This window comes from Trematomus bernacchii, unplaced genomic scaffold (assembly GCF_902827165.1).
Source record: "Trematomus bernacchii unplaced genomic scaffold, fTreBer1.1, whole genome shotgun sequence".
NCBI classification, from domain to species: domain Eukaryota; kingdom Metazoa; phylum Chordata; class Actinopteri; order Perciformes; family Nototheniidae; genus Trematomus; species Trematomus bernacchii.
In genome coordinates, this window is record NW_022987942.1 from 4,041,919 (window position 1) to 4,053,938 (window position 12,020).

At 40.5% G+C, this 12,020-nt stretch overlaps 2 protein-coding genes across 6 annotated transcripts; one reads left to right on the plus strand and one right to left on the minus strand.

The window, feature by feature from the left end:
- The first annotated feature begins 1,263 nt into the window (after nt 1-1,263).
- LOC117470705 lies at nt 1,264-8,502 on the plus strand. 4 transcript variants are annotated; one of them, XM_034115547.1, is made up of 17 exons: nt 1,643-1,655; nt 1,751-1,824; nt 1,938-2,009; nt 2,735-2,936; nt 3,140-3,215; nt 3,488-3,768; nt 3,850-3,900; nt 3,990-4,043; nt 4,150-4,223; nt 4,335-4,406; nt 4,664-4,869; nt 5,047-5,143; nt 5,232-5,394; nt 5,558-5,661; nt 5,813-5,957; nt 6,905-7,031; nt 7,337-8,502. In XM_034115547.1, the coding sequence occupies exons 4-17, from the start codon at nt 2,868-2,870 to the stop codon at nt 7,744-7,746; spliced, it is 1,929 nt and encodes a 642-aa protein (XP_033971438.1). In that variant the 5' UTR covers nt 1,643-1,655; nt 1,751-1,824; nt 1,938-2,009; nt 2,735-2,867; the 3' UTR covers nt 7,747-8,502. The 4 variants fall into 4 exon arrangements, with proteins under 4 accessions (XP_033971439.1, XP_033971438.1, XP_033971436.1 ...); XM_034115548.1 differs by lacking the exon at nt 1,751-1,824 and having other exon boundaries at nt 1,264-1,655; nt 1,934-2,009; XM_034115545.1 differs by lacking the exons at nt 1,643-1,655; nt 1,751-1,824; nt 1,938-2,009 and having other exon boundaries at nt 2,671-2,936.
- On the minus strand, nt 8,201-10,212 carry LOC117470706. Of its 2 annotated transcripts, XM_034115550.1 has the most exons (6): nt 9,990-10,212; nt 9,825-9,870; nt 9,362-9,453; nt 9,143-9,253; nt 8,718-8,994; nt 8,201-8,422 (listed from the first exon to the last, which is right to left on the minus strand). In XM_034115550.1, the coding sequence occupies exons 1-6, from the start codon at nt 10,199-10,201 to the stop codon at nt 8,219-8,221; spliced, it is 942 nt and encodes a 313-aa protein (XP_033971441.1). In that variant the 5' UTR covers nt 10,202-10,212; the 3' UTR covers nt 8,201-8,218. The 2 variants fall into 2 exon arrangements, with proteins under 2 accessions (XP_033971441.1, XP_033971442.1); XM_034115551.1 differs by lacking the exon at nt 9,143-9,253.
- Between the last annotated feature and the right edge of the window lie 1,808 nt (nt 10,213-12,020).

Genomic DNA, 12,020 nt, shown 5'->3' on the forward strand with positions numbered 1-12,020 from the left:
TTTTGAAGGAACTTTTACCGGTTAAATCGGTTTACTGATGAAGATTAATCCCCAGAAAGCACATGGCTACTTAGCATGCAAAATGACGTCATTCTGTATGTTAAGTAGCCATGTGCTTTCGTGTTATCGGCTGAATCACGTTACTCTGATGATAGTGTTCAAGACAGCCTATATGTCTGAACTCGATCCTTAGAGTAATGTGTTACGGAGCCTTCTCTTCAATATTTTTTCCACATAACGAGCATTTTGCGCTGCTCTTTTCCAATGTGGAAGCAGAATGTGTGAAAGCATACAGCACGATGCGGGGTGTGTCTCTAGACATCTTTAGACTGGAATAGCGGGCCCAGTACGTGAACTCGCCTCGCAGGTGCACACGCCAGGATAGAGGACATCAGACTCCAGAGAAAACTTGCTCGAGTCCGAGTCCAAGTCGGAGCGTCATTGTACAAGTCGAGTCCGAGTCATCGTGTTGGGGAAATTCACGAGTCCGAGTCCAAGTGTACGCCAGAACTCACGAGTCCGAGTCCAAGTCATCGTGCGCGAGAATTCACGAGTCCAAGTCCGAGTCACGTCAATCAGTGCGCGAGTCCGAGTCGAGTCACGAGTCCCGAAAATCGACACTGGAGTCCGACTCGAGTCCGAGTCCAGGACTCGAGTACTCCATCTCTGGAATGGGGTGAACAGCATCGGCAGGCGATGTGTCCACATATCCCAGACTTTGCGGAAGGCAGCCAGCTTGTCATCACGGCGCCGCGGTCGGGATAGCTTGTCGTCGAACCGCAGTGTTCGGCTGATTTGGTGAAACCTCTTGTGGGACATCGTGGCTCGGAAAATGCTCCGTTCCGATTTCTCACTCTAGAGGCTGAGGGTCGATTCATTTTTTGACCTATAAACACCGGCCAAAATGAGCAGCCCCACGTAAGCCTGCAGTTCCTCTGTGTCCATATCTCGCCACTCTGCAATTGACCGTCTCCCATGCAGGTTTGTCATGGACACAATATGCTGCAGGATGTCATGGTTCTCACAACTCATTGTTTTTATTATTGAATTAGATTATTACGCAGTGTGGCCTTCTAAGAGAAAAGTATTTTAAAGTTGGACACACACACACATGCATACATACATACAAACAAACAAACAAACACGCACACACATAACATTATCCAACATCAGAAGTGACACACACATCATTTCAGTAGCACCCTTGCAGAAAACAGTAAAAAGTGTGACATTTTGCTGCAAGCTTCAAAGGTATGGCGGCAAATCTCTGTCATAAATCGCGAGGGCATATGAGATCCACGCGAGCACAAGTCAAGCAGCCGCGGACGTATATTATTTTCGCGAGCACTAAAACGGCACTCGCGCGAGAGCAATATTGAAGCCTGCAGGGGAGAAACATGCCTTGAGCATGTGCAGCATCTACATGAGCTCTCCTTGGTCTCCTGCGCTCTCGCGAGCAATTCCTGCTCTTCTGCTCGTGAAACTCTGGCCTGCTCTCACTCGCGGAGAAATTTTAGGAAGTGGGCGTACCGTGTCCCAGTAACGCCAAATCTAATTGGTTACACCCCTCCTCTTTTATGATTGGCCGTTTTCAAATGACGAGAGATATCGGAGCGGGAAAGCCCCGCAGAAGAAGAATGGCTGACGACAAGGAGGTACGTACAAAAAAACTACCGGTACTTTTAGCTATGCATATAGAAAACTATGGTTTAACATAACTATAATTGTATCTGCTTGACGGGCATTTAAGATATTGACATTGCATTATTTACAAGCCACGGTATAAGAAGAAAGTGACACAGCTGTCTGCCCGCAATAATAAAAGTTAGCTAAAGTGAACTGTCAGCAGATCTGGATAAACAAGACGACATGTCTTTGCACTGTGATTGTGACAATCAATTTGACTATTTCTTGTTTGTGTCTGTTTTAACAGATAGAGTTACAAAATGCTACCAGGCGTGTTGTTGACTTGCTGAGAAGTGCCTTGGCTGAACCAACTTCTCAAAATCGTAAGTGAAACTAGGGGGAGATCACTTGTCTTCACAGATTCATCTAATGGTCAGCCGTTTACAAAAAATTACAGCTGCAGTCTTGGCCGGCGGAAGCACGCCGAGGTGTTTCAGTGACAGTTTTACCAACCTATATTAAAACCAGAGTGAAAAACTGAATTTCCCCATGGGGGATAATTAAAGGTTCATCTTCTTCTTGTTCTTCTTCTATTTATTTTCAGGGCTTGTGACTATCTGGGTAATGTTTAATTAATGAAGCCTTTATATATTCTAACTACTTTACGTATTTAGTACTCAGTTTATTTAGATTCTAGGGAATCATAGACATCTTTAAATTGTGTTCACAGATGAAGTACAGGTTCAGGGAGAGCAGGTGGAGGTGGGCAACAGACAGCCTACTATACAGGGACAGCAGCAGTCTGCTCTTGGCAACAGGCAGCAGGCTGGGAAAAGGCAGCGTCAGGCAGTCCAGGGGCAGCAGCAACAAAGGACCCCTGGCTTTCCTTCTACAGCAGGAAATACAGTGGATCAAAATATGGCCAGGTTTGGATCCGTTAGGAAATAAAGATAGTTCTGAACTGAATTGTCATTGTAATAACTCGGCAATTTACTATAATTCAGGGTATTTTTTAATAGAAATTAACGCTCTTCAGATTGTTTAGAATGAATATATTGTATAACAGCTTCTTAAATGCCTCTCTTACACATTGTTTTCAACTCCTCAGGGCTTTCCCCGGCCTATTCAAATCCGGTAAAAGCTATACCCCATCTCCCAAAAGAAGGGCTCTTAGGTCAACCCCAATCCAGTTCTTTCTGCTCAATCAGTGCACAGAAAGAACACCAAAGTCATCGGATGAAATGGTCCTTCTCCAGGCTGGACTTGGCAGGAGGACTCTCAATATCCCCGAAAATGCTGACCACTCCCAGGTAAGATAGAAAAAATAATAAGGAAAGGAGTCAAGATAATATAAGAAGCACTTTATTGATCCCAATTTGGGGACATTTTTTATGTATTACTGTAGTTTCCCAATCCACTGAAGTACTACTGGTCACAAATCAGCTTCAACAGAGGTGACATGTGTGGAGGGTTATAGTTCTAACTGCACACTTGTTTTGCTCTTCCCACATAGATATCATATATACTTATGCAATCATATTCCAAAATGGTACCATTGGAAGGGGCCTGGATGCTACATAAAGCTGCTGGTAAGATAAAATCTCCCTTATTAAATTCAACTGTGGTCTAGTATTTCTGCAGTTAAATCCTATGTATACCCTCTATCTTCTCCTACAATAGCTGCTCTTATAATAGCTCATCAATGCCCTTGATGGTTAGCATATTTACCTACCCTCTTGTTTTTAGCAATCCATGAGAAAGCCTAACACTGCAAGTGTGCATCTTGTTAAAATCAACTGCCTCCCCTAGAACATTCTGTGCATTAAATAACATCCACTTGTTTGTACACATTCCCACATAGGAGGATCAGGCCAGCGGAAATTAAGTGTTTTGGCACCTGAGGCAGAGGGTTACACGGGGGCCTACCTTGCTAAAGCTTTAGGTGGAAAAGGCTGTCTCTATATAATGCCCATCCAGGACACTTTAGACACCTCCCCCTTGCCCTACTCATCAGAGGAGTTCGAAAATATGCCAAAAGCCAGATGTGCCACATGTCATCTAAGCATGCCTGTCCAGCTGTTGGCTTTACACGCACAAGAGTGTGAACCAAGCAGCTGTTCTGACCGCATGGATCTGGAACCGGTAATGTTATTCCACAAATAACTATGCAGGATCATTGTCATACTGAATCGACAGCTTTTTTTAACTGGTTACGATTTTCAGGATCTGGACCCAGATTTAGATGAGTCTCCAGCTACAAGCAATCCTGGGAATGTAAGCTCACTAATATTGTAGGTGTTTGTTTCTAAACAATCTTCATTGTATGTGTCATTAATTGGAAGTCTTTCTACATTTTATTATAGGCTTCTCCAAGTGTGCTCCCGTGTAGGACCTCCTGTTCTAAAATCGATATTAAGGTAAAATCAGGGCATTATTTATCAATTACATTATTGCAGATGATGAAGGTTTCTGCGTCTCAGTAATTCACTTGAATATTTGCTCTGCTTTTCTGTATTTTTAAAGGTGGCCTGTCCATTGTGCTCAGAGTTATTTCCTGAGTATTTTGTTGAAATACATGCCAGCACTTGTAGAGAAAGGTTTTTTTTTCTCCTATTATGCACATTCTTTATATACTTTTTTCTTGCAGTGTTAGATATTGTAAACCATGATTAAGGCATGCCCCATTGAAATCTTTTTTCCCTCATCAGTACATTGCAGTCGACACAAATTATCGATTTGGAAGAACATGCCAGTGAAGAACTGACAGGGCGAGTGAAAAGGTAATATGCTTAAAATGTACCTGTAATTGCTTATTTTAAACAAAAACGTCCTGCAGTTATTGTGTTCACTATTTGTGTTAATTGTACCGTTCATCAGTTGCTCTGCATTGTTATTGTTATGCCTTGAATATCATTTAAAAGAGGCCACTTTACATCAGTCAGGGGTCGTCAGTTTACTCAATGATACAAAAGTGGTCTCTTAAGGGAAAACGTTTTTGATCCAGTTGTCTAATCAACTTCTAATTGTTTCCTTCAAGTCTTGCTGAAGCCATCGAAACACTTAGTGGACGAGTGGACACAACGACACTCTTTAATGTTAGTGTCACTAGGGAGGAAATCTTTGAAAGGGGTTTAGGGCAGTGGAGACGTCAGAAGAGGTCTTCTCCCAAAAAACCCCTCCGAGTGTCTTTCATTGGAGAGTCTGGAATTGACCATGGGGCTCTCAGGAAAGAATTCTTAACAGGTATATGTTTACCTCCCTTATAATAAATGAAAATATTCCTCAGTGTGTGGCGGTTCTCTGGTTGCATGCAATTTCTGAGCTTGCACAGGTTAAGGGTGACGCGTGCTGTTCTTTAACATATACAGTGGTCTAATTGAGATTATCAATGTATTGATCCACTTTTCCTTTCAATTATAGAAATGATGGCAGGTGTTGAAAGGAAGTTTTTTCAGGGAGGGAGTACAGGGAAAACCCCCAAGTACTCAATTACTGACTACCACAAAGAGCATTTCAAGTATGTAGAATTGTGTTCTGCAATATCTTTTCCATGTTTATTTTATTTATGAATAATGTCTATGCATGATTACACTTTGTTAATGCAGGACAGCTGGAGAGATTATGGCAGTCAGTATAGTACAAGGTGGTCCTCCACCTAACTTTTTCAGAGAGTGGTGCTATGGATACATATCCACTGGGGAGATGGATAGAGATTCCATTTCCAAGGAAGATGTGACTGATCCAGAGCTCAGCCAGCTTATGGAAGAGGTAATATTTTTCTTCTCCTCAGATACTCCTTCATATAACATGAAGTTTGTTTTAGTATGGTTGACACACACACACCTCTTTGTAGTGTGAATATTCTCTAATTCTTAAAATAAGCTAAGGCTCCCATGACTTACTGTGTGATGCTGTTTTTCCAATTGCAAAGGTTGAGATGGCTGAACCTGAAGCTATGTACGACCTTCTGGATCGGATAACAGCATGCGGGTACAGTGGTCCTGCAACGTGGGAGAGGAAGGAAGAAATAATAAAGTATGTGCATATGCTAAGTGATTTAACCCATAACAACCCATGTTTAAAACCAATCAATTATTCTTTTACACTCATATTGAGTGTGCAGTCACTCTTTCCCTTTTTTATGTATGATTTTATATTATTGCTGTTATCTGTTACTGAATTATAGGGCAATTATCTTGCACTCATCGGTCCGCATCCTACCAATGCTGCAGCAGATATGCTCAGGCATGAAGCTGTATGGCTTGTGCGGGATGATTGTACAACAACCACACAACTTCAGGGATCTGTTCGTCCCTGGCCTTCATGAAAAGGTCAGTATTATGTCTCTAGCTGATTTTACCACTGCATTTCAAACCTTAACCTTTTAACAGCCAGCGCCACCATTTGGTAGAGCACATTTTGTGTCTTGATATTTTGTTGACATTTTTTTTTTTAAAGTGTAACTCCATCTGATTCAGCCAGCTCTACCCTTTGGTTGACATGTTATGCACAAAACAACCTCTAGATGTCACTGTGGTTTGAACAGAAAGCCCTTCAGCTAGCTTCCACTGAGAAAGTTGGCATGCTAAAAAATCACTGCTGAAGAAATCACTCTTTTTGGTCAACTTTTGTAAGGTAACCATATAATCTTTGACATATTTTAGTGTCAGAGCACCGAGTGTACATATTTAGATAACTTGATGCACAAAAAAAGTTTTAACAAGGGTGTAATTATTTTTTTGAAAATATGCTCAACCAACCGGTCGAATTGGCCTTTTATGGTAAACTAGCAATATGACTTTTTCAGAGTTTCAGAGATGTTTTCCAATAAAATATGGTAAATAAATGGCTAGATTCATGGTAATATTACTAAATCTAGTACTGCCTTATGAGTCTCAGAGTGAAAGAGTGATAATAATTTATATAGCACCTTTCATGCATGGCATTCAGCCCAAAGTTGCACACAGATGAGCAAGTTAGGCCAACACAGGATATAGACATTTGCTGTTAGGCCAGTGGTTTCTTGTTAGGCCAATTCAGCATCTACAGTAAGATGAGCACGTCTTTTTTTTATTGTGAAAAACACTTTACATTACTTTTTATATCAATATCAATATTGATACCTTTTTAAAAAAATGTGTTTGGTTATGTGTGGCCCATTTGATAAAAAAATGCAAACTAATAATTTTTCCATAGCTTTTTTTCTTGGTCTGGCAATTAAAGGGTTAAGCTCATCCAACTTTGAGCATACACCATTTTATTTTTTCCTCTCTCCAAGCCGGATGCTGAATTCCTGATGGGAGCCATATCTCCAGTCTTCAGTGAGCTGGGCTCGCTGCGACGCCAGAGGGAATCGAGGATTGTAAACTTTTTGCAAGACTTCATCCAAAACATTGAAGATGAAGGTGATACTACTGCCCTGACATTTTATAAACGTATTTGTTCTTGAATTGTACCCCCGATTACGACAGGCAACTCAATGACAGCTTTGTATACCTGTTTTATTCATGTTTACATGTCTCAGTTTAAACACAACTTTGCATCATGATAGTTGCGATGAAACAATGATAACTAAAGCAGGACTGGCTAATGAGGTTTTCTTCTTCAAAATATCCACATAAAAAACAATTTAAAAACAATAGCCATATTTATTGACATTGCTTAGGTGAAGATATGCATTTCTTTGTATTAACTTTCAACTTGTTTTAAGAGGAAGAAAAGAGCTTCGTGGTTGAAGAGAGGGGGACCCCTGTGAAGATAACAACAGAGAGTGATCTTGATGATGGAGACTCAAGAGAGACAGAGTCTACAGTTGAACCGGCGAGAGATGAAGAGGAGATGAAGGAAAAACACAAGATCACTGTTGGCTGCTTCCTTCAATGGCTTACGGGGCAGGCACATGTCCCCATCACCTCAACAGAGAGAGAGAGATTTAAAATCCTAATTGAATTCGACCACGATTGCAGCGTGCGCTATGGTACACACACTGTATGCTTTCCAGTAGTTAATGCATGCTCCAACTCTATTACCTTTCCGACAAGGCACCTCGGCTCATATCCGGAGTTCCTGAGCATTATAACACAGGCTGTTATAAGTAGCAGGGAGTTTAGTCGTTCATAAGATTCATAGAATCGATGTTTTCTGTTAAAACAGTCTTTATTGCACTTTATTTGACAAGGTTTTCATTTGTTCAAGATGAGAATGTTACTATACAGTCAAACTTTCAAGTGACATCACATACTGTTCCAGTCAAAATGTTTTTGAAACAAATGGTGAAGTTGGGGAACCATTATACTTTTGAGCTGTATTTTGTGTCGATTGTTGTTTCAATTGTCACCAGTTGTGCCAAGTAACTTTACTCTTGGTACTTTTACTTAAGTAACACTTTGAACACAGGACTTTTACTTGGAACAGAGTATTGTTACATTTAGGTATTTCTACTTTTAGTTAAGTACTTCTTCCACCTCTTATAGTCACTGTAATACACATATAATACACCTTACTAACTTAAACTGTTTCCCCATTATATTCCTACTATGAGGCTTAAGGCTAGGTTTACCCTCATCTGTGTCATTCAAGGGAGCTGTATTTCTTAAGAGCCACATCTTTCAGCTACATACTCACGGCAGAGTAAGTACAGTTCCTTGACCGGAGTGTTTGGGTCAATTTGCTGAAATACTGATTGAAGTTCAGTTATGTCTTCTGGACTCAAAGGGCAGTCGAATTCGGGGACGACAATCCCTGCATCCTCTTCTCCATCGTGGTCAGCAGCAATTTCCCAGTCAACATCTGGCTCCTAATAACCATAACAGAGGTTTTGAACACTTGGGTGAAATAAATGTATGTCTTATAAACAAAGTGGAACAATGACATCAAGTAATAGTTCGTGTTATTTTTTACAAAGTTAAAATAACACAAACTGAATAAAATGCCCAGAAAATGGTCATGCCAAGAGTAGGGAAAGAAAGTAATCTTTTGACAATATATATTACACAAAGTAAATGGTAAGTAATTAATATCTTCAATGACAATCCAATAAACGTAACTAGGCTTCTAACAATGAGAGGTTAATGCTGAAACGAGATCAATACCTCAGGGCTCTCCGGCTGATCAATGTTTGTCTGCATCAGTCCAAGTTGCCATGACTGCTCTGGACATTGGTTCCGTTCAGTGCTGAGTGGATGATGGTTCCAGCCTTCTGTAAAAATCCCCAAGTCCATCTGAAGTCGGGGAAGAATAATGTAGTGCACACAGAAGAGGTCGTCTGTTGATGAGATGTCGAGCAGACCATCCTCTTCGAGGGAGAGCAGTATCGCAGAGTACTTGTTGGTGACAATGACTCGTACATCACGCCAAAGACGCTCAATCCTATGGATGAAAATACATGGTTTAGGGAAAACCAGTTCAAGTGATCTATTTTCATGCTGGCCTAGCATGGGTTAAGTGCAAGGTGCTTGGTCTACACATCAGATAATTCCACCTCACTAATTGAGTTACTAGAGATGCTGCAATTTACCTCTGGTTATGAACACTTTTACCAGAGATGAAGCTTCCACGGTCGGTGCCGCGAACCGAAAACATGAATCTCGCTATCTGTACGTTTTCTACTCCTTGGTCTCCTCTGACCCTGAAATGTACACAGTTGACCAAAGGACTGTCAAAGAAAATATTCATCCAAAAGTGTCACAGTATTGAGCTAGTTCTCCAAAGAGTGTGCTTTTTTCTGTGAATTCACCTTAAAGGCACTCCATGTCTTTGTGTTGCCTCTAGGAAGAAGCCATAGGCTGTTGACGCACGGTTGTTGGTCGAAGCACCCAAGTACATTACCTGCAGAGAATATTTAAGAATAGGGCAATTACACACAATAACTAGACAACATTCTGTTAAACTGTGTATTATAGGGGAAAAAATGCAGAGATTAAAGAATTCCTGTTGCAATAGAAATAAGCAAACAATACTGACATACAGTATACTGACTCATAATACTTGTGCAGCAAAAATAGGCAATGCACAAAATCTCCTTTATATCTACTTTGACTTTGCTGCTTCCTTTTTAGTCCATACACTTTCTCCATTTGGACCAAAGCCAGGACACAGCGTTGGGACCTCTTTTGTGGTTTTAAGTAGCTAGCAGTAAACTCGTACAAAAAATACATGTTTGTTTAATGTGTGTCTACTGAAGTGAAATGCAGTCTTACCTTTCTCGAATACCCGTCCACTCCACCAAATAAGACAATGTTATAACTGAAAAACCAAAGAACAAACTATTATAGCACTCTGGAATTGAAACACCGATTCTCCAAATCTGGGACATTACAAAGAGATTATTTCTTAATCACTTAGCGAAATATAAATACCACTACCGTATCAATTTGTGGTTGGTATCCACGTGCACAAGCGAGAGAGGCCCTCGCACTGAATATGTTCTCCTCACAACACAGCCCAGACTAGCCAGTCTGGAGAGGATGCCTATGGAATCCACTCGATGCATTGAGGCAGCCATTCTTGTCCATTGTACACGTAGACCAATAGATAACAACCGTCCTTTGACTATTCGGTATCCAGCAGTGGGCATGTCATTCTTGATAGATATGACCACGTTATCCAACTCCTCATCGCTGATGGAGCTATAAAGTTCTGAAACAGATAAGCCAAACTCTCTCATCCTTCTAAAGATTGTACTGGAAGAAACACCTAGCAGTTTTGCAATGCAAGGCACCGATAGGTTTGTCCCCAACATCTCAACCAACTGCTGCCTCTCAATTTCAAACTTAGGACGTCCTCTTAGACCAATAACTGATCCCACTGCTGTATTTGGGGCATCTGAATCGAAATATTGCCTAAGTAGTCCAAACAGCTCTTGAAGAGCTTGGATTATTCCTTGCGGTATGTCAACATGTCTCGAAAGTGCTTGCAGGAGGTACAGCTCCTGGCGACATGCAAACTCCAGGAAATCCAGGTCAAGTGGTGCTCGAATGAGTGCAAGCTCAAACTTCGACAGGAGTCTCTCCAGGATCTGCCGTTTCAGAATATGCTGTGAAGAAAAATAAAGTACACTTTAATTAACTAAATTAATACTTGAGGAAGATTCCTTGAATATATGTGTTTGTAAACCCTAACTAAGGTGTAACAGTCCTTTTTTCAGGTGGAGCTAATATTTCCTTCTGGTCAGAGTTTGTTAATTCAGTTATGACGCTATACCACAATTATCTATTCACTATTTTATTTGTATTTAATTATATTTTTAAGAAATGTGGTCAATCTTTATTGAAACAATTATGTTAAATACAGAATAAGGCACATAAACATCAATGTTCATCATAAACATTCCAAAAAATAAGCTGAGGGCATTTGAACAGAAAAAAAAGTGGTCATTCAGAAATTAAAGTGCCAAGAAACTTGAAAAATTCTTGGGCTTTTTTACATTTGCATCATTTTATACTTTTTTTGTGTAGTATTATTTCTTTGAGAAAGGCAATAAAAACTGGGGACATTTTGAAAAAGCGACATTTGTGAAAATATTTTGCCAAAGTAATCAAAATTATTAATTCCAAATTCAGTTTTTGAAAGCTACATTTTATATTATCATATGTCAAGACCGAAAAGGTAATTGGTTCTTATCTTTAAAAATATGTATACAAATGTATTATCTAAAAAAACTCAATCCATTTATAAGTAAGGACGGCTCTTGTGGAATAACCACAGAATACAAAAGCATGCCTTTAATTAAAACAATCATTAGTAAAGTAAAGTAACTTACGTGAGACGTTTCCACAGCCATATTTCATCACGTTTGGAGCAGGTTTGGAGCTCTTATTATACATCCATGGTTTGGAGAGGGACAAACAGTACTTCCTGGTTTAAATCCAGACAACGGCCAATCATAAAAGAGGAGGGGTGTAACCAATTAGATTTGGCGTTACTGGGACACGGTACGCCCACTTCCTAAAATTTCTCCGCGAGTGAGAGCAGGCCAGAGTTTCACGAGCAGAAGAGCAGGAATTGCTCGCGAGAGCGCAGGAGAGCTCATGTAGATGCTGTACATGCTCAAGGCATGTTTCTCCCCTGCAGGCTTCAATATTGCTCTCGCGCGAGTGCCGTTTTAGTGCTCGCGAAAATAATATACGTCCGCGGCTGCTTGACTTGTGCTCGCGTGGATCTCATATGCCCTCGCGATTTATGACAGAGATTTGCCGCCATACAAAGGGCTAATACTTATAACCTTGGCTGCAGTGCACCTGCATCTGCATAAACAATCTGAGCAAGAACCAAAACAAAGTCCAATTTTGTTGTGATTCTCACAACTCATTGTTTTTATTATTGAATTAGATTATTACGCAGTGTGGCCTTCTAAGAGAAAAGTATTTTGAAGTTGGACACACACACACACACAA

What these genes read in the sequence shown, in the direction of transcription:
- LOC117470705 (XM_034115545.1), top strand. Translation starts at nt 2,673, where the DNA reads ATGAATATATTGTATAACAGCTTCTTAAATGCCTCTCTTACACATTGT. An exon ending in ACCGCATGGATCTGGAACCG is followed by an intron (nt 3,769 to 3,849) that starts GTAATGTTATTC and finishes TACGATTTTCAG; the next exon opens with GATCTGGACCCAGATTTAGA. An exon ending in CCAAAACATTGAAGATGAAG is followed by an intron (nt 7,032 to 7,336) that starts GTGATACTACTG and finishes ACTTGTTTTAAG; the next exon opens with AGGAAGAAAAGAGCTTCGTG.
- LOC117470706 (XM_034115550.1), bottom strand. Translation starts at nt 10,201, where the DNA reads ATGCCCACTGCTGGATACCGAATAGTCAAAGGACGGTTGTTATCTATT. An exon ending in ACCAACCACAAATTGATACG is followed by an intron (nt 9,871 to 9,989) that starts GTAGTGGTATTT and finishes TTGGTTTTTCAG; the next exon opens with TTATAACATTGTCTTATTTG. An exon ending in AAAAGTGTTCATAACCAGAG is followed by an intron (nt 8,995 to 9,142) that starts GTAAATTGCAGC and finishes TTTCATCCATAG; the next exon opens with GATTGAGCGTCTTTGGCGTG.